Genomic DNA, 21722 nt, shown 5'->3' with positions numbered 1-21722 from the left:
AAAACAGTATGTTCTGTAGCTGTTACACTTTTGTAGTGTTTTAGAGAAGACTTCTCTTGCTTTGGCCATTCTTTTAGTTCAGCGGGGCTTTCTTGTCTTTTAAACCTGTAATTATTTTACACTTGTAAAATGTAAATGATTATTGATTTTTCTGATGATCTCAGTTATCTGGGTCATCTCTTAAACACCTTTAGGACAGAAGTATGTGACAAATAAGTTTTAAAAGCTGTGGTTGTGTAGATGCAAGCTTGGTTGACAAGCCCAGATTTCATTTTCCCTCTTGTGTCTCTGATTTCTGCCATTGTAACTGTTGGACCGGGAGCTTTGTCCTGTTTCCTTTGTTACATGCTCCTTTTTAATTGATTCACTTTAAGTAAAAAGGCTTTCTAGGCAATATCAACCTTTTTGTAGGATTTCATAATTTACCATAACTTTTTTCCTTCTGGAAAGCAAAATGGCAAAAGTTGGCTAGTGATAATATTTGCCTTATAAAATGCCTTCCTGCAGAAATACACATGAGCTGGTGTAAAGGACTGTGCAGGAGAAGATAGCCAAGGGAGGAGAGAGCTCAGATGAATGTGTAGTCATAGCATGTATTAAGAATATGTTTTCTGGAATGATATTTTAATTAATGCCTGTGCCTGTAAGGAAAAGGCAAATTAATAGAGACTGGTTGAATGCAAGCAAATAATGGCTAGCATATGTTTTATTTTATTAATCTAGTTAAAAGATGAGTAAATAACAATAGGCAACTTGGATCTTGTGTTCAAATTCATAGTTTGTATCAATTACATTGCTATTTAAATATTGATTTAAAAGTAAGGAACAAGAAACAGCTTTAAACATAGGTTAAAGGTTTTATATTATTTCTGCAAACAAGCAGTGCAATACTGTTTATTTTAAAGATTTATGTTTGTTACATGCTATATAATACATCATGTTTTACTTGGGAAAAAGCTTATCTTGCTGACATTTGCTTCAAAACTTAAAGAGCTTCAGGATCTGAATGTTTTTTGGAAATCATGACATTATGCACTAGCAGACTTAGAATTGGAAAATAAATTCTCATTTATAAATGTCCTTGACTTTTTTTGTTAGTACACTCTTTAGTATTTTCTCTCCAAAACACAAACTGTCCAAATGAACTGGCTGGGTGCACGTGTACCTCTTTGGTATAACATGAAGGTGAATCATGTTAAGACCTGGTATCAGACTGTGACGACTGGGTCTCTGCTACTGGATGCAGTTACATGTCGTACAAACCTTCTGATATTATCCATGCTTTCTAGTCCATATACAGGCCCTTAAGATTTGCTGTGGTCTGCAGGTTATCATGTTCATGAGGCTTTTCATGTCAGGTCTCAGGATTAAAAGGATTTAGCTTTAGAATTCTGTCTAGAAGCAGGTTTTAATAAAATCCAAGTTTAGGACAGATGTGCAAAAATGCTCTTTCATGTCCGAGCATTGACTGTGCTAAGCTTTTCTAATGCTGAAGCTTGACAGTAAATGCTAACCTAATGGAAGGCATGGCCAGGAGGAAGTTGAGGACCACATCTCCCTCCCGCTGCTCCTGTGGTTTGCATATTTATTTTTAACAGAACTACAGAGTATTCTGTTCTGTTGAACTGTTCTTAGTAGAGCAATAGTAGAAAAATGCAGTCTTGTTCTGTGGATGCTCGTGTCCTATGGCAGTAGTGGGTGAGTTCCACATCCTGGAGGCAAACAGTTTTTGCTGGCCAATATTTGTAATATTAGGGTGTGTTTATTCAGTTTGGTTAGTGAGCTCTGAGAAATGTTTGAAAGTGTGTACAATTCCTTTATATCATCTGGGAGGGGCAGTAGCTTGTGTAGCATATCTTTAGCAGGCCAATTTGTTCTATGGAGCTCAAATCAGATGCTCAGAAATAGCTTTTTTTTTTTTTTTTTTTGTCATCTAATATATAGCGTACGGCAGCTGCTGTTTGACTTAGTCCTCAGCTGGCTTTCTAATGAAATCAGTGCTAATTAGCCTTCTGTTTGAAGGTTCTTGGAGGTCATCTCATTGTGTTGTCAGTAGAAAAAACTTTATCCCTACTTCTGCAAGGTAAATCTTGGTTTTAGAGTAGCTTTTTAGTACACTGTTACTCTGCCCTCTCTTTTGCCCTGCTGCAAAGCCCTCCAGGACTGGAGCTGTGAGAGGTAGAGAGGTACTTGCAGACTGCTGAAAGCCATAGGGGTGCATGGCTGAACCACGCTTTACTGAAAAGGTGTACAAACAGCAAGAAGTAGAGAGCTCTTTCAGGGACCATTAATGCAAGTGAAGTATTTAAGCCTCACTCCATGTAATGTAAGGTGCGAAAGAATAGTTTGCATTAATTATAATCTATGAGTGAAGGTGACTTTTGTAATATAGCAAGGCATGCAGCTACTGTGTAATACATTTACACGATTTACATTGAGAAAAAAAACCTTATTAGTAATTTGCGCTTTAAAATTAAAGGAATGCTTCTGTGCTGTATTTGACTTGTATAAAAGACTTGCTTCATCAGATTATTAAATATTGGTGTTCATCTATTTTTAAATACTATTGAACAGTTTACTTAAACTTCAGGCATTGTAGAATATCAGTTTGAAAAATAGCAGCTGCTCTGATAGAATCCTTTTCTATCATTACCAAAAGCTAACTGTGGACGAAAACATCACTAATATCCCTTGATGACATAGTATAGATTTCAGAGTATCATGTTGATAGAAAATGTTCCCAGATTTTAATAATACACAAATATTCTGTGCAGCGTTTGTATTTCCCATGTCGTCTTCTGAGCATTATGTTCCAAAAGTCTTTTACAAAGGCTGAGATTTGGTACCTTTGACCAAGAAATATAACCAAAGCTGAAATTAGGAAAGGTGCAATAGCACATCTCTACCCTCAGCCATGAACCTACCCTGAAATAACAAATTTTAAGTTTTTGAATACCGAAGTCAGAACATAGCGTAGCTTAGGATTTGAAGTTTTGCAATTGGAAAGGTTAGGATACAATATTTTCCAGTAAACCTCTGTTACAGATGAAATTGAAGACTGACTTTATAGGCACCGATTTTGTTAGATTGTGGCAACATAAGGAGATACAAAAATTTTAATTGCAGGAGGAATAAAATCCACAAATGCTTAAACAAATTTTTCCTTTTGTAACAGGTGATAAATCAATATTTGCATGAATCACTGATTTAAAGAACCATTAAATTCCCACTTTAATCTTGTAATAGTTTATTCCACTAAGGAAGAGACAAAACAAGAAACGTGATTGTGATGAAACAGTGATTGTTTCAGAATTAATCCACGCCCATTTTTTAACATCAAGAATGCTTTTCTTTTTATTTTGAAATTTCAGGAGCTCCAATTTCAAAGACTTACCAGAGAACTGGAAGTGGAAAGGCAAATTGTGGCTAATCAGCTAGAAAGATGTAGGCTTGGAGCAGAATCACCAAGTATCGCCAGCACAAGGTACAAGTCCTGATGACTTTACTTTCATATGTCCCATAAATTAAAGGGCTTTTTTAGTGGTGCTTATGTCCTACATACATATATTGTCACTGATAGCTGTTCATTTCCCACTAATATCTGAAATATAAAAAAAAAAAATATGCAGATTTGCTGTAAAGAGTTATGGGACAGTTTAAAGAGGCCTTTCTAATCATTGATTACATTTTCATTAGAGTGTCTGTAAAGCTTTAATTTCTCTTTAAATATGTTGAAGTTTGTTTTTAAGATTCAGCCAAAGAGAAATACAGTAGACTTACACATATTTGCATCAAAGTAACAGGGCTAGTTAAATGCAGTAATCCAATTATATTTTTTTTTCCCGAATTAACTATCTAGTTTCATCCCGCTTTTCTGAAATACTTTCTGTTGTTACATTTGTTTTCAGGGAACATCTTGCTGTAAGTGTATTGTTAGCATATTTAAATACTGTGACCACATACCTAATATATTTTAGATACAATGACAATAACTATAGCAAAGCATTTTGTTAATATTTCAGCTTTAAGTAGTATTCTGGTGGGTTGGGGTTTTTGTTGGGTTTTTTTGTTTGTTTGGTTGGTTTTGGTTTTTTTTTTTTCTTTTAATTCCTTAGCAAACCTTTTAACGCTAAATGTGTTTGGGCACTCATTCATCTCAAGCATATTAAATTATTGGTAGCTTTTGATTCTGAAAGCCTTGATAACAATGTGTTCTCTTATGAAATATTTATACCTTCATTTTGGGTTACAGCATAATTTCTTGCCTTAAATACTGTTTCTTTCTATATTCTTTCAGCAATAAACTTGGGTATCATTCTGAAATGTTTCCTCCTGTGGCCATAATAAATAATTCTGCAAGTTAAATGTAAAATTTTTCCTCCAAAACCTTAAGAAACAGGAGGTGCTTATTTAAAAATAAATTTTAAAAAATCCAGTGTACCAGCTAACACAGCTGGTTTTTATACATCAAACTACTTGACCTGAGTTGTAATTTGACGGTATTATTACTAGCATGAGAACTTTTGTTTAAGAAACTTCGAAATATTCAAAAATATTCCTTGGACAAGATGACTATTTTATACACTTCATGCTTGCCTATCTTCCCTCTAAATCCACTTATTTCTCCAGCTGTTGCTCAGAGTTTGTTTTGAAAACTAAAAAAGTTAAATTCCTATGGAAGAATGAGTAAAAAGCCTCAGTTATTTTATGCCTGCAGCCACCTTTCGTTCAGTCTTGAATGTTCATTTTCAGTGAATTTGCTTGAGTAATACAAAGGAAAAGGTTCTTCTACATCCTAGGTCCAGAGAATTTCACATACAAAGAACACCAGAGTTAGCTTATCCCACAAATAATATTGTGTAGTTTTTGAAATAATGTACAATTACCAGTATCTACACAATAAGTTAGATCCTACACTTCTGTCAAATACTATAATTTGCCAAGATGGAAGACATAATTTGTAGTATCATGGAGTCATTTCTTTTGGTTGCTTCCTTATGGCTAAATGATGTTTATTTGTATAAAAAAAGATGATTAAAGTTTAGGGGAAGAAAATACTAGTACATAGGTTTGTCTGTAGTATACTTTGATATGAGTACATTTGTGAATCTAGATAAACGCTTCAAGCTCTTGTTTTCTGGGCCATAAATTTTCCATAGTTATTAATAAAATATTTTACACATTTAAAATTAAAGCCTAATTATATTCTTAGTTCTTACAGACACCTCTGTATTCTGACCACTGTTCTTGTTTTTCTAAATTTTCTTATCCTAGCTGAGTCTGGTCCTGTGCAGATGAGAATGCTATGCTACCTTACTTTTTACTGAGGGACACGGGATTAAAACTTGGTTTGGACAATATGTTCTGAGATGTGTGTGTCCCTGGTTAATTTTTTTACTTATTCTTTAATGTGGATATTCCTTTTAAGAGATGTGTGAGAAGCTGGGGGAAAAAAAAAAATCTGTATTTGCATTAGATGCTTTTATTTCTTCACAACCAGTGTAGTTCTAAGAGTTGTTGAAAGAATCAAGGTAAAACAATCTCTTAGAGCAGTATCACAGCAGACACAAATATAGCAGCAAAATTTATAGCCAAAAAAAAAGTACATGTGTTTCCCCAAACTGGGTGATGTAAATGTTTTGCGAAGGCTGACAAGAAATTAAATAAAGACGAAGAGGGCATGGAGAAAAGGCTTGGAAGCTGAATGCTGTGTTGGGAGATTGGTCATGGACAGCTAACAACCTGCTCCCAGAAACACAGAGAAGTTAAGCATTTAGAGATCAAGATTATGTTTCTCCTAGCCAGATATAAGAATTGTCCAATAGAGTCTTATATTAAAAAAAACAAAACCAAAGGCAAGCAAAACTAAACCATAAGAGGCATATGCCTTTTTATTTTCATCCTTTGTTCAGGTTTTCTGTCCCTGAGGAAATCAACAGTGCTTTGTTTCAAAGATAGAACTTTAATCTCCTTTAATGTGGTTAAAAGATTTGGGAGCATTTCATTTCAGAGGTCTAACTGAAGGTTTTGTTGACCTCAGTGGTTACAGCATTGTCTCTGATTTACCCACTTATAAACTGGATTCCTGCAAGTCGGCGTTGGCCTGGAAGTGGTGCTGCTTTGCAGAACAGATGCTGACATGAAGTCACAGGTACTTTTGCGGCAGCATACGCCTGTCTTGGTGGTTGCAGCTTGGGCTTCAAGCTGTTTAGGGTGTCAGTCAAGTCATCCCTTTGAGCCAGCTCATCACCCAATTGCACAAGTGCCAGCCAAAGGGAAGTTGTGATAACAGCTGGTGAGGGAATGGGGAAATGCGACATCAGTACCTTAAACTGCTTAAACTTCTCTGCAGCTAGTACATGTAGCTTCTCAGCCGGTCTTCATGGCCATGAGCCCAAACACTAACACAGTATGGAGTGCAGGCCGTGCAGACGTACGCCTGGATAAATCCATCTGGAGGTAGGCACCGGTGATCAGACTGTCACCTAGTTGAGCACGCCTGAGAACGACTCTCATTTCAGAAGCATGGCCCATTCTGTTAGTGCTAGTCCTTAAGAAGTGAGTGTATTGCTTTGTACACAAGAACAAAACAAAACAAACAGAAAGTACTTGTAATTTATCTTTGTTAGTCTGTTGCCCACCTGTGTTACAATTATACTGTAAGTGCAAGCAACACACAGGAGTAGTTGGCTGTTTTGCTCTCTTAAGAGAAGTGTGACAGGTGAGAATAAGAGCAGATCTGCAGATCCTAAGCAATTGTAGTGTAATGGGTGGAGAAGGAAGCGCTAGATCAGCTGGAGCCCTGGATTCCAATACGGTTTTATTTTTGTGTACCTGTAGGTTCCTTGCCTGTTAGAATTACTTCTCATAATTATTTTTGTAAATGGGTATTGTGCTCAGCACTTCTAAGATCTTTCATGGCATCCCGTACACTTTCAAACCTCTTAAGAGCCTGAAATGATACATGATTAGTGTTACATGTAAGTATTAAATATTTTTACCCATGTTATAAACTACAAGATGGGAGATGATAGACTGGGAAAAACAATCTGAGGTTTCAGTTGTATCTTCTTACTTTCATTTCATGCTGTAACATGCACAGGTTTCTATGAAGAAGCCACTGGGCTGTTCAGCCTCCCGTACAAACAGATACAGCATTGCAACTAACTTTCCATCTGTAGTGTTACTGGTTCAGTTGGATTCAGTTCTGGGCTGCCAGGTGTGTTGGAGTATGTGCTGATGCAGGTAGATACCAATATGTATCGAGGGTCAGCAGTCAGACTCACTTCATAAAACACATTGCCTAACCTCTCAGGTGGGAGTTGGCTGTATGACTCTTACAGTCGACCTAATTATTTTCGCGAGTTATCTATTGTAACTTGTGAAAACTGAGTGGTGTTGGGAACCAAAAGGCTCATACTTATTAATTTAATTGTAAAATACTGCACTCATAGTAGCAGCTTGTCACAAGCACTTTAACAAAAGAGAAGTACATAAATGGCACTCTAGACTTCATCAGAATGCAAGCCCTTTTGGCAGTACAGTAAATAATCAAAAAGGTTTTAACACTTCAAATACTGAGTGGTCAGTTTGAGTAATAATGTGCCTACCTGAAGTCTTCTGAGTTTTGTAAAATTAAATGTATTCCGTAGCTACTAGGATGGTTTATTTTCTCTGCTTTATGTAGCAGATAATCTTATTTTCCCAATGCCAACTGAAATACAATGTGGGCTTTCTGTAGTAGTAGAAAATATTCCAAAGTGATTCAGTAAAATATTGCACTCTGTGATTGAACGCTGTAAACTTTCTGTGAGATGACCATGTATTGCATTTCATGGTCACACATTTTTTTCTCATAAAATGGGAGAATGCTTATAAAGAGTGTAAACAGAGAAAGTAGTTTTGCTTGAAAGCCAGCACACCGTCATGTTAGGCTGTGTAACTTTTGTTCTACTTGAGGAGCGGTAACATGCAAGACACTTCCAAACTGTGTGCCGCCCCCACGCTCGGGGCATTCCACGGCATGCAGCAGCAAGTTTAGCCTGACAGGACTGTTCACAGTGAGCTGATCTAGGTGTAATTATCCTTACAGAAACTAGTTTCATTTTGCTCATATGGCACATCAAATATTTCAGCGTTTCCAAAAGGTGTATTTGAAATTGCTTGCATATACTGCAATATATGATGTCACCAAACTTTCATGGCAAATTATAAGCTCCATAAAAATGACCTTTAGAATCAGTATATGCTTTCGGGGTGGGAAAAGGGAAGGAATCACAGTAATTTAAACTATTTATTTATTATTTATTTACACTAATATTACACATACTGAAATGTGAAAACAAATCAATTAAAGGGCTACATTACATTTAAAAGTAAGTAAGAAAAGATATACTTAATTTTTTTTTGCAGAGCTTCAGCATACAATAAAAGCAGGGCTAAAATGTATTTAGACAGAATTTAGCTAAGTAATGAATAATTTAAAATCAAGATCTAGTTGATAATCGTAGAGCTGTTGGAAGAATATTTTGGGCACAGATATTAATAGTCCATTTATCTTAACAATTTAGGATAAATGGTGATTAATTCCATCATTAGTAGCTAGGTAGGAACTACTTGCCATGTTAGATAAAATAACCGATCACCAGGTCACCTGACAGCTGCTGGTGCTAAACATTCGGAGGAAGTACCCATCTCTGTTGCAGAATGAAGGAATCTCCTTTTGTTAGAAATTGGTCCAATCTATGATTGTTTTAGGTGTTACAGTTCTTACTTACTGTATTATAAATCTTCTTTAATCTAGCTGTAGAGTTTTTATTCTCTATATTACAAATAATTAGATATAAAGATTTGGGTTTTATTTTATTGCGTTTTAGACTGTAATGATATCTTGTGACCTTAATTTCAGAACTTGAGAATGGACTGTGTTAGGTTTGGTCTCCCGTTTTTAAAACAGTCTCACTGAGTGTCTCTTCCTCTGTCTTTACTATTTGATTGAACTTTGAAATGCCCTTTGAATTATCTTAGCAAACGAACTTCTTTTTTCTTATCTTTCATTTCTGCTAATTCCCTAGTAGGAAAAAAAAGGAGAGGGAATTAAAAAAAAAAGAAAAAAACAAGAATGGAACCATTGGTCTATAACATCAGCAAATTTTCAGGATTTTTTCATGTTTTCTTCACAGCCTTGTTCAGATTTGCTTTTTTGACTGTACCTACATGTTAGACAGAAGTTTCCATTGATGTGTCTGCTTGTGGTTTGTACAGTTTCTTACTTGCTTACTTCAGGTCTTCAGGCAGTCCGAGGAATGTAAGTACAGAGAGAATCATGCTTATAGGTAGTTTCATTAGTGGGTAAGGTGGACATACAACCTTTGATGTGTATGCAGTATGTGTTGCGTATTTTCTAGGTTGTAGTTTTACCAAATTACTTCAGGAAGCATTATAGGGTTCCCTACTCTAACTTTTAGGACCTAAAGAGTCACTATGTTTCCAGTCAATCCATCATTTAATAAGGCTAATTAAAGATGTTTAGCTTGGTGAGTGGGTGATCAAAAGCACTTATCCTGAGATACAGAAGACATAATTCCACATGTGTGATACTGAATGCTATGTCTTTGCTTTGGCACTTCAGCTGTGGCACTCGGGCAGCATATCAACTCTTCATTTAAAATTACAGAGTGTGCTATCATTTGTCTTGAGTCCACAGAAATTTAGAAATGCCTGGGTTTTGCATGTCTACATCAAAAATGAATGAAACTTGCAAAGTTTCTTGTTATAGCTCCAGTATTCATATTTTTGTTTTCTGTTTACCCAGACTGTAAGCCTTTCTGAAATTCTGTCAAAGCTTTTGAATGCCAGTAGAATTGAGGAATTTGGGTATTTTTAATGCAATTTGCTGATGCTAAAATATGAAAAAAAACTTGTAGCTTACTGCTGGGTTGCTCTGGTGATAAACTGAAGAGTGATGATCTAATATTGACTTCAGCTGCGTATATAAATACTTACTATCTTACCCAACAGTAGACTGGGCTACAAAATAGGATTGTTATTTTCATTGTGAATGTACATCTACTGCACACTACAGATTGAGATGCAGTAAGTGACTGTGTGTCAGCTGAATTATGGTAACTGCTCATACGAGTGCTCATGCAAGACGACCTAAAGTCTCTAGTGGACAATTGTGATGGATCAGGTGGTACGTGTTAAACTGTCACCCTCTGAAAATGCCTGAAGTACTGAAAGGGCAGTGAGTGTCATGGTAGTTTCTGTGGTGCATCATTTAGCTAAAAGAATACTTGAAGGATCGTTAATTCTTTCTGAAGGTAGTCAAACATGCCAGAGACCCGCAGTTTGAATTACTGTTTTGCGGTACTGGTAGGAAGACGTTGGCGATGGGCAGTGTGCTGTTACTACTGTCACAGTGCCAACTGTCCGTGGTGTCAGGCAGCATAGGATTGTAGGGTAGCAGCAATGTTCTGCTGTCTGTAGGGCTGGTGTTTCCCATGCCCAGCTGTTCTGCGTGGCTGCCTGCTGGGGGGGCTTGGGAGTCTCAATGGCTTCTCAGCGTTGGGCTTCAAACTGAAATAGCGTCCATCAATATGAGTGACCACATTTGGGTGTAGTATTCCAGATACAGCTTTCTAAATTCACACGCAGAGCATTAGTGCTTGCCTGTGTAAGCTGAAAACATCTAGCAAGTCATAGGACCACTTGTTCTTGGTGGCAGAGCTGTCTAATTTTTGTATGTGGGACATAAGATCGCTGTAGTACTTTGTACAGTGTCTAGGAGGGCAGGTACAGGAATTACACATATTAGTGAAATCCAGAAGATAGCTATGAGAAAAGTTGAAGACTGAAAATTACCTTGTTTAGTTAAAATATTTGTGAAAACTTCTGCTAACCTGTATCAACAAGAAAAGCAAAAATATGAAATTTCGTTATCCTGATTTTGATGGTTACCAGTTGCTTGTAATGTGTATTACAAGTTTATGGAGTTTAATAGATGTCATTTTATTAGAAAAATCCCCCTATACCAAGAATTTACAGTTATATAAAGCTTTAAGCCTTCATACTGCATGTAATTGTAAACACATTCTTGATGTAGATATTTAAAATGGAAGATAAAGGACAGGTAAAACAATACATTCAGTCTTAACAGGCACTTAAGTTTTGGCTGGCAGCTCCACCTAAGCAGCAAGAACGAATCCCTGTGAATAAACCATTTCCTACTGGTTGCCTGACAGAACAGATGTATTCCAATGATGAAAGCTTAGCCAAGCAGTAAACTAAAATACTAAAGGAATATGTGTGAAGTACATACATTTTCAACAGAATTATATATTTAGCTTTTTACAGCTTTTCACCATTTTAGAAATATTTAATAAATAATACTTAATTTTTTCAGCCGTTGCCTTTTTTTGATGACAACAGCAGTATATTCAAGCAGTTAAGATGGGCAGTGGGAATCACTATTTTTTCTCAAGGGGTACTGTTTAAATCAGAAATACATTTCATCTTATGGAATACTTACTAAGATAATAAACTGTTTCATGTCATATAATACCTGCAAAAGATGTCTGTAGCACCAAGAATTTAAGTTAACTGTCCAGTCTAGAAACTAAAGATCATAGTTGTGTTTACATAATTTTTAAAAAATAGCATACTACTTAAGACATCGTAACAAAAATTAGAAATCTGCAGTTTTCTTAAATTTTAGTATTGTTCCTGTAGCCTTGCTGCCCCGTACACAGCTACTGTCAGAGACCTGGCCGTGACCCTGACCCACCAGTTCGGCCTTTGAAGTGTGGCCAAGGCCTTGAGCTGTCATACCCATTCAACTGAGTCGAACGTTGACCTCCTTTTCTAACTTGGAAATACAAAGCTGGAAAGTGTTTATCTGAGAGCTGTGGCTTGAAGAATGTAAAATGGTACTAGTGATACTTAGTACGTTTTGTCTCTAAATGACTTCATATGAAACCTTTTCCATTTATCAGATTATTATTTTTTTCCAGATTGGCAGCTGGTTCAATTTTGTGTCTAAGACAGCAGCTTTGAACTAAAGCTCTGAGATGGCAAGGAAAAGGTGTGAAATTAAGAAAGGGACCAAAAAAAACCAACCAAACCCAAAACAAACAAACAAACAAATCCAGATACTTAGGAAATACAAGTGCAAAGGATTAAAAAAAAAAAAAAAAAGTGAATAGGTTGATTTCAGCAGAGTTTGTATGCACACTCCATCTTCAGTTACTGAATATTTGTGTTACTGGCTAAAAAATTAGTGTTTCAGTATATGTATTTTATATGCACTTAGTGTAGAGTTATGTATTTATTTCACTTATTCTTTGTTCTCTTGTGAAGCAGATTGAGAAGGGAAGAGAAAATTCTTTTCATATACATGTACGTCTGATATTTTATCTAGGCTTTCCTTCCATAGCATTTAAAAATAGCTGCTATACTGTAATAATATTTCTCTCTAACTTCTTTAATTCAAAACTATATACATCATACCAAACTGTTCTGAAAGAAAAATACAATTTCTGCGTCTCTACCCTACTACCCTAATTCTTTCTCAAGGATAATAGTAGGCTAAAATGAAGTATTTTTAGAAGTGCAGTGCACCACATATGGGCTCTCTTTAGGTATATTACATGTTAGTATCAGGAAGAGACAGCGTAATGACTAGTTAGTTAATGGCAGCAGCTTCTCATTGGTAGTGCAGTATTTGACCATACTGGTTTTTAAACAGTGGAATAAAATGCATTAGACTTACTTATCAAAGCTGAAAGATTTGGTAACTTTAAAACATTTCATCTGTAAGGTGACAAAATTAGATGATGAAGTCAGTAGGTGGCAGGTGCTGGACTTTTGCAAAAATAGTAAGAATCAAGTTAAATTCTTAACCAGTTCAACTGTTCATGAAGTAGCTCTCTACTTATGACCCATAGTCAGAGCATCCTTTATCATTCATAAGTCCTGTACATGTAAAGAAAGTTCAGTTAGCCAGATGCATTGGGTAGAGATATGTTTGGGTTTTTTTATAATCTTGTGTATGTAAGAGTAAAGTATGTATGCTTTCTGTATGCTTAGCACTTTTTACCTTTGCTAGCAACACAGAATGATGTCATCACATTATAAAGAATTGAGTTTCCACAAAGTCTGAGGAATAAAGTAAAAGGTGAGGAGTGTAAAACTTGATGTTCAGGTAGCATGGGAATTCTGGGGCCAGTGTTCACAGTATCTGTCAAATAGTCTTCATATATCTTCACTTCAGTGGAGCAAAGTATTAATGAATAGGCTAACAGTAATTTATTAAAAACCCCATTATATCAGAGTTTGCTCAATGAAGAGTAAAGAATATACTCTGTAAAGAATTCATGTAGATTAACTAACATTCAGAACTCAGCTTTCAATAATTAAAATTCATTCAGTTTTATACAAATTATTTTGAATTCAATACCAGTTTTGGTACAGATTTCCTCATGAACTTTTAACAATAGAAATATTTTTAAAGGTTTCATCAAAATAGTTACAAGGTTCAGTTTGCAAGTAAAAAAACCAGTAAAGTTGCACAGAATTTACTTTGGCATGTAGTTACAATCCCCAAAATATGCCAAAGAAACATTCTGGAGTTAATGCACTAGTTAGATTCAATGGTAGCATACTAGAAATGAGAAATATTTTTAACTTTTTATTTAAATTGAATGAACTTTAGCCCAAGGCTGTGCAAAAATTGAGATTTAGTGGTCTTGGCACTGCTTACTGCTCTGGAATAGCGTCAGGTGATGGTAGTACATTTCCTTTGCTGCAGAGTTCCAGGTGTCTCTAGATACTTTTGGTTTTTCACAGAGCTGTCTAGCTTGTGTACCATGTTCACTTAGTCTGGTCTTCTGCAGAGAAAGTTGTAATAGCTTAAGAAATAACCATCTGTAGCTGTTTATTACCTCCTATTAGCTGGAGGCTATGACCTTTCCTGAAATGCCTTAGCAGGTTCTGTCATGCAAAATCTGGGTTTGTTTAAATTCCAATTTAAACTATACCACTAAAGGTAGTTTAAACTAATCCACCTGACTTTGCACTCAGGTGGAATGTCAGAACTGACATGGTCACAGTAGCTGAGTTTTGGGGAAGGTTGCTGCTGGTTGTTGTAGAGTAAGTTCTTAAACTATCCTAGTTAAACCCACAGGATGACATTCAATTGAACTAGCTGCTTATCCTTGTTTTGGCACGTCATTTGGTTTTGTTTATGTACTTATTTGGTGTTTCTGACATTGGACTTGTATTCCAGTACTGCTAAGGGATTTCGTCTTTGTCTAAACTTAAGATATTTGTTCTTCTGGGCTTGGACAAAATGGTCCTTCAGGAAGGAGTATCTGTGAAAGTTCAGGCATGCATCTGAATTTGATGGAGCCTGTGTTTGAGCACCCTTCTCTCCACAAGCATCTCAGAAATACAGTAGAACACAAAGAAACTTCTGAAGGCAGATGAGCCTGGAAAGTCTCAGTCTGGAGTTCTGCTCTTCACCTGTAATTCTATACGCCAACTTTCAGTCTATTTAACTGGTCCACTTTATGTACATTCTAAAGAAAAAATCAGTGTAGCACCCCAAAAGACACTAAAATTGTAGACTGAGGGAAAGAATAGCCAATACGTACTAAAAATTCTGTTACTACCTAGATATGAAGTTGACTTTCAGACACTTGAAGCCTGCAGTCGAATTCTCCTTTTTCTTTAAATTTCATTGTAATTGTAGTTTAGTTTGTGCTAGTATGCAAGTTTAGCGCTCTTTTTACACAAATACTTTGTTTCCAAAAAAGGCTCCTAAATGATTGTTCTTATTTTAGAAAATAAGTATCTAGTATTGTTCATGTTGCTGTGCTAAAGTTTTTTGTAATTGGTGGCTGTGGTAGAAAGAAGTAAAATGAATAATGCTAATTTAGAAATAGACACATCTTACCCCAAATCACAGTTTCATGCTGATATATAGACAATATAAAATCTGATGGACTTGCCTATTTTTATTTTAAGTAGCTTTTTTCTTGGAAAATAGCAGCTTATACTCATTGCAAAAATGATTTAATATTCAAAGTTTGATAGTTCATATGTAGAGTGAGGAAATACTCTACATATTTTTATGGAAAAAATGATCTAATTTTAATAATACATGGATGAATTTTGCATTTGCAAAGGTAGTCGTGCATCAATGATGTTATCAACACATGAAAGAACATTGTTTTGTAGAAGAAACAAAATGGTTAAGATAGTTTGATATAAAATAGTAATTGGAAAAATACAAGAGAAGTAGGGGTTTACACTGATACTAAATACCTGCTTGATCTTGTGAAATAGTTGTTTCTTAAGGCATCTCTTTAACCTTGGCAGTGTAAAATGTTATCTGTTTACACTTGGAGGTGTACATATTTTGGTATGTCATATGGTTTGACTTCTCATCGTATGCAAAGGATCAGAATTCTCTCTGAAGACTGGAAAAAGAATTAACAGTAAAAATTGTAGGTCTGTTTCTGTTCTTTTTTTTCAAACTGCTTTACATGTAGAAGAAAAATGCTCTAGAATTGTGATTCCCAAACTTTCTTTGCTAGACACTACCATGAGCAGCGAATGCTCCTGTCTTTGAAGTGGTTTGTTTACTGCTAATCATACACATATGACTGTGAACGCTTGCTGTATACTATATTATTTACGTCATTACACCTTAAATAGGAAGTGCATATCATAAATCATGCTCTTGCCTGTCCTGTTGCGGATAGGTTATACTGCTTAATAATTTGCCATACAGTAAGTTACAGGGCATTCCCACTGAATAATACAAAATTAAAATCAATGACCAATGGTTTAGTTGTCAGGTGTAAAGTGCTGCAGAGTATTATTTACATGGGTTATTGAAACTTTATCTGCTGGGGGGGTTTTGTACAATTTTGTATGCTTTGGTTAAAAAAATAAAAAATAAATCCAAACTAGCCACATGGTTCATTTTTGTGATAATTGTTTTTCTTTCTGCAGCTCTACTGAGAAGTCATTTCCTTGGAGATCGTCAGGTATTATCTTTTATGTGTACATGTTGCTTTAAGCCCAAAAAACTTTATTCTCTTGGCATTCATTGCTTGTTTTGAAATGAACTGAACATTAGCAGCAATGCTACGTATCTTTTCCAAGTATCTTTTCGAAAGTATAACATTAATATCCTCTTTCTCACACAGGAAGAGACTTGTGTGTTCCTCTGTTATTGTAAAAGGTTGTTTTGGCTTAGAGGTGGTTGCAGGTACTTTTCTTGCACCTTTTTATGCCTTGGCATTTTTGTGTGAGGTGTGACTGTAACAAAAGTCTTGTGTATTGGGTCTCCTTTGCAATTAATTCAAAAATACTTTTGAGTCTTCCCCTTGGAAGTTAGGATCATGAAAAAATACTGTCTGTTTTAAGCTTGAAAACTGATTTTCTTTTTACAGATATTCTTACTTAACTGAGAAAATCTCCAGTAAGCAAAGGTTTTCTGAGAGTGCTTTTTCTGGTTTTGTATCTCAGGATAGCTTGAACTTTCTTTCCAAAACAAGAAACATTTGTCTTGTAGTACTTCTACATATACTCTCGAGTATATTGGGTGGAATGGATAGGACTGTATCTTAAAAGTGATGTTCAGGTGTCTGTTGAAATAATTCAATGTGTCCTTCACAGATCAGAGCATTTAACTAGTTAGGTTTTTGGCATCAGTTAAAATATTTACTATTGAAGAGTCAATCTTCTGAACAGTGGTCATCTCTAAAGAGTGATGAAGTGTATGTGCAGAAGTCAACATGTCAAAACCACACAGCAGGACCAGAAATGGGACCTTGACTCCCTGCAAATCGCTTTTTGCACTGAATCATGTTTCTCTATTTCAATCATGTACTCTTGACAGAATGTCATATTAAGCAAAACTGATCTAATGTAATCAAAACGCAATTAGCATTTTAGGTAGCTTGTTAAAGGTTTTATTAACCAAGTTCCGCATATAAGGATGCGTGCAGTTTTAAGAGCTATCCAGTTTCTGCTGTACAAAGAATAACACATCGTAGCTATCTGCTTGTTCACTCAAGCATATTCATGATTATGATAATTGTGACTATTTTAGGTAAATAAGTCTCTTAAACTATTTACTTTCCCTTCCCCTTCCTGTTTTTTGTTTTATTTAGAGACTAAGGTCTTATACTTGTGTATAATTGTATTTACATGGTTTCAGTTGCCATCATGGTATTGCCTCAGCTGAGGTGAGGCACACATTAGCTTTTCTCCTTTCTTTTAAATCTAATATTCTCAACAGCCTACTCGTCTTGGCATTTAAATTTTGCTAGTCATGGTGGTGCTTTTCAGGTATTCTTTTAGCAATGTTTTTAAACAGAAGTCAAATTTGTTTTTTCAAGTAATCGAGAAATTAGTTTTACTTATTCTTTCAATGTGAAAATTATTTTTGTGGGGGTTTTGTTTGTCTGTTTAATTACACTATTTTGCCTGGTTCTACAATGTTCCAGTGACAGTTCACAACTGGTAAAGATACCTTCGGAGAGATCTTGATCATTGTTTTACTGATTTATCACATCCAATTGCATTCCATTTCTTTATTTCCTCCTCAGTTTTTCCTGTAACTTATTCTTTGTCTATTGTTTGTTTTTCTCCCTGACTTTCTATTAGTTCCTCTCTTTCTTTCTTTCATCTATCCAGGCATATTTTTATTTTATCCTTTAGTCATCTCCTCCCATTTGTGTGTTTCTTTTCTTTAGAAATCTCCTGTGCACATCCCTGCTAAGAAGTCACTTAACATATGGCAAAAAATCATATTTCTATTTAAATACTGTATGCATTAATATAAATCTAGATGTGTATTTCTCACATCTCTATATCTAAAGTAAGGGTTTTCTGGAGTAGTTGCTCAGAAGTGGGCATGTTTGAATAAAATATATTTTTTTTCTTAGAATTTTCTAATATACATTTAATTTAATGTTTACATTTATGTTGTGATTATAGCATGGTTTTAGGTTTTACTTACTTACAGATTCACTCTTGAGCTTTGCTTTGAAGAAGTGTCACTAGATGATGCTTTACCAACTGCAATCTGAAAAATACTGAAATTAAAGATGAATGAAAACACTCCCTTAAATCACCTTTTTTTCCTGACTAAAAAATATAGTTTATATCAAAAACCATCAGTAGATGATGTGATAAGATGTGACCATAGCTGTAATTGCTTTATGCATCAGTAGAATTATACAGAATTTTTAACAGAAATATAAAATGATATTGTTTTGCAGATGCTTATAAATGGAATATTAGATCAGCAGCCATTTATAAAAAGGCTATTCTTTTACTCAGGGCACTTGTCTCATGATTTATAGTAGCAGAGAGAGATAGAAAGGCAACAATTCATTTTATTGTGCATTCTTCCCGTTGTTAGAGAGCCTAAACAATCTTTATTTTTTAGCATTGTGAAAGCATTTGCTTGGTGGCAAATGTGTGATGGAAGTGAGGTTTTGGTTCAGACCTCTGTCTTAGGAACATCTGTACTACACTGCACAATTGAACTTTATTCTTCCAATGTGTTTCTCCCAAAATTGATTATTTGTCAGTTTGACATTGATTTAGTATCATGTACTATCAAGTAACTAAAATAACAGGGCCTTGTATTATTTAAATAAAAAAGATTGAAGATTAAAATATTGAGGTTGAATATAATTATAATTTAAATGTCCCAGTCCCCACAAGTATTTTATTCTAAAGAATGTGCAATACCCACTGATGTCTGTTATGATTTGTTATTGAGTTAGTGTAACAGGAGCTGTGGAAGTGAGTTATTTCAGTGTTGGTTCTCTGTATCATTTCTAGGCATACTGACGATTAAATTAATGGAAGTGTAGTAACACTTCTTATTAAATCTTAATTAAATTTGGTCATAATACTCCTATTAGAATAAATTAATTAGAGTCAAATTTTAGTGAATGGTTTTGACCTAAGAATGTACTACTGATAAATAACTGTGCTGACTGCCTGTAATTTCTAAGATGTATTGATTTTTTAAATTTTTTTTTTTATCTGGTGTTTGAATAGTGTTAAAACATTCCTCAAAATAGCAATTAACGAGTAACATTTTTAGTATGAATGTTCCACTATGGCTAGTTGTGCAAATAGTGGAGACCAGCGTTTATGTACAGCTGTTGGTAAAAATCAGAGTATTTCTTTACAGCTTGATAGGTACAAATACTCTGGGTTTTTTATTTCGCTTTTGAAGTGTACTGTAATAAGAACTGTTATAAAGAATTTCCAGTAGATCAGCCCTCAGGGTTTTTTTGGTTTGTGTTTTGTTGGTTTTGTGTGGGTTTTTTCCATGAGTGCCGCTAGATTTTATATCAGGGTATTCTTTGTCAGTTTGAGAGAGTTTTTGTTGGCTGTTGCATAGAATTTATTTCAGCCCTTTTTTCTGTGTTCCTCCTAGCACCAAATTTCTGCAAACTCCTAACAGTTTCGCCTCTTTCTGTAACACGTTGTTATATTAATTTTCAAAGAGCACTTAGCAGGCTTCACTGTCCACAACTCGCAACTTTTGACATGAAGCAGTAGCAGAAGTTTTTACTGTTTTACTGTTGCTTCTTAGCGTGTTTCTTCTGGTTTCCACTCTAGGCTCACTCATATATTTCTTCAGCAAGAATTTACATATCTGGTGTTACCTTTAAATGTAACCCACATTTTCTACTCCCCTTCCTCAGGGGAGATTGAGATTGGATATTAGGAACAATTTCTTGGGGTTGTCTGGCATTGGAACAGGCTGCCTAGGGAAGTGGTGGAGTCACCATCCCTGAAGGTATTTAAAAGCCGTGTAGATGTGGTGCTTAGGGACTTGGTTTAGTGGTGGGCTTGGCAGTGCTAGGTTAACAGTTGGACTCAATGATCTTAAAGGTCTTTTCCAACCTAAACAATTCTATGATTCTGTGATTCTATACTGCATCTCTGACGCCTGTTCTTCATCAGTAAGTGTAACATGATGGCAATTGAATGCTTAATATTTCTGTCAGAATAATTTTGATTCAGTTTTTCTTATTGTTTCGTGTCCTCATCTTTGTCCTTTCTTTCCAGACTATGTTTAACTTTTTCCTTCCTTCATAATAGTGTTGTGATGTCTCCTTTGCTTTCTCTTATGTATGATGACACTTTCCTTTGCTGTCTGTGAAGTTCAGATAATATTCTTAGAACTGAAGTTAGCTTAAGAGTTGTTAAAAAGTAAACATTTGCATTGTAGTACATGAAGTAAAAAACGTATAAAAGTTGCAGCAACTTCTGTTGATGGTACACAAATGGGGATGATATTCAACTCAGCCTTTTACTTATGAAGCTCTTGAGATTATAGGACCTTAAGACAAGTGATAGCTATCCTCTGTGCACTACAACACAGTTGCGCAATGTTTCTACTCTGCAAGTGTGCTTACTAGGTAGTCAGTTACATTTTTCATTAAAATAGGTTGGAACATACATTTGAAAAACTAGAATTGTAGAACTACATCAAAACTACAGGAAACAAGATTCTCAGACATTAGTATTAATGTTCTTTTCATTTAGTTTGGTGGATGATATCTGTCTACCAGTAGACTCTCTTTCTGTTGGAAGTTAAGTTCTTCGTTAGTATGCGTGAAAAAATTATTATGATTGAGTTTGCAGGAAACTTGCATATGAAACATTGGATTTATCTAATTTATTCTTTCAGATCCTCCAACCACCAGTGTAAACAAACCCCAGGTGTCAGAGAGTGTTCATACCAATGCCTATGACATTGGGACAGAACCAGAACAAGGGAACCTCTACTCACCAGAACAGACATCTCTCCATGAAAGTGAGGGTCTGTTGTGTGCATTTTAAATATTAGAATATATTTCTGTATTGACTGTATAAAAATGCAATACAATTATGAATGCAACAAATAACAAAGTTATATAATATTTTTGTGAAGTTGTTCGATGCTTTTCTTCTTATGCTGGCTTCATATCTACAGTGTCTGTAGGTAACTCAAGAAGTTCAACACAAATGAATTCTTATTCTGACAGTGGTTACCAGGAAGTAAGCAGTTTCCATAACAGCCAAAACTTGAGCAAATCAGAAAACAGACAGCAGCATTCCCTTATTGGAACCGCTAATAACCATTTGGTGAGAAGCTCGCGAGCTGAAGGGCAGACATCAGTCCAGGTATGCTCAAAATAGTACACTTTATCTCTGTCTGTGCACTGTCTGTAACACAGTTTTAAAGACAATAATCGTATAGTTGGATCTACCTTTGTATAGGCTGGAATTAATGTTATTAAATTACACTCTTACTTAACACCTTCACTGGTTAAAAAGCAGAAATGGCTTGCAGCAGACATAGACTTTGCTGAAATCAGCATGCATGTGATCTGGTTCATTCACTGCGGCTGAAATTAAGTAAAACTTCTGAGGACTCTTGAATGCAGAGTACGCTGCTAATATAATATCAAGAAAGTATCACTCACTTAAAATTCAGTTGTGATACTGGGGAAAACCTCCTAGAATTTAGCCTGTATGTAAGCATAGTGCTTAAAGGAAGATGGTATTTGTGCTCCTGTACCTTCTACTGTTTCTGGCTTTTTTCCCCCTCCTTTTTCATTAATCAGCATGGTAGTAAGACAGTAATTGACAAAACTTTATTAGCTTATACTAGAACTCTTTACTGTTACTGA

At 35.4% G+C, this 21722-nt stretch overlaps 1 protein-coding gene across 12 annotated transcripts in view; it reads left to right on the top strand.

The window, feature by feature from the left end:
* The window catches only part of PKP4 (plakophilin 4), a 112525-nt gene that overhangs the window by 38435 nt on the left and 52368 nt on the right, over positions 1-21722 (top strand). For 5 of the 12 annotated variants that reach the window (XM_072875138.1, XM_072875133.1, XM_072875130.1 and 2 more), the window contains exons 3-6: positions 3372-3484; positions 16018-16052; positions 20738-20869; positions 21023-21213. In XM_072875138.1, the coding sequence (XP_072731239.1) occupies positions 3372-3484; positions 16018-16052; positions 20738-20869; positions 21023-21213 (471 nt within the window). The remainder of the gene's footprint in view (positions 1-3371; positions 3485-16017; positions 16053-20737; positions 20870-21022; positions 21214-21722) is intronic. The other 7 variants (XM_072875132.1, XM_072875136.1, XM_072875137.1 and 4 more) reach the window with 6 other exon arrangements.

This window comes from Ciconia boyciana, chromosome 10 (genome assembly GCF_034638445.1).
Source record: "Ciconia boyciana chromosome 10, ASM3463844v1, whole genome shotgun sequence".
Classification (NCBI taxonomy): Eukaryota; Metazoa; Chordata; class Aves; order Ciconiiformes; family Ciconiidae; genus Ciconia; species Ciconia boyciana.
The sequence above is the reverse complement of the archived record's forward strand: the minus strand, read 5'-3'. Positions and strand labels throughout refer to the sequence as shown.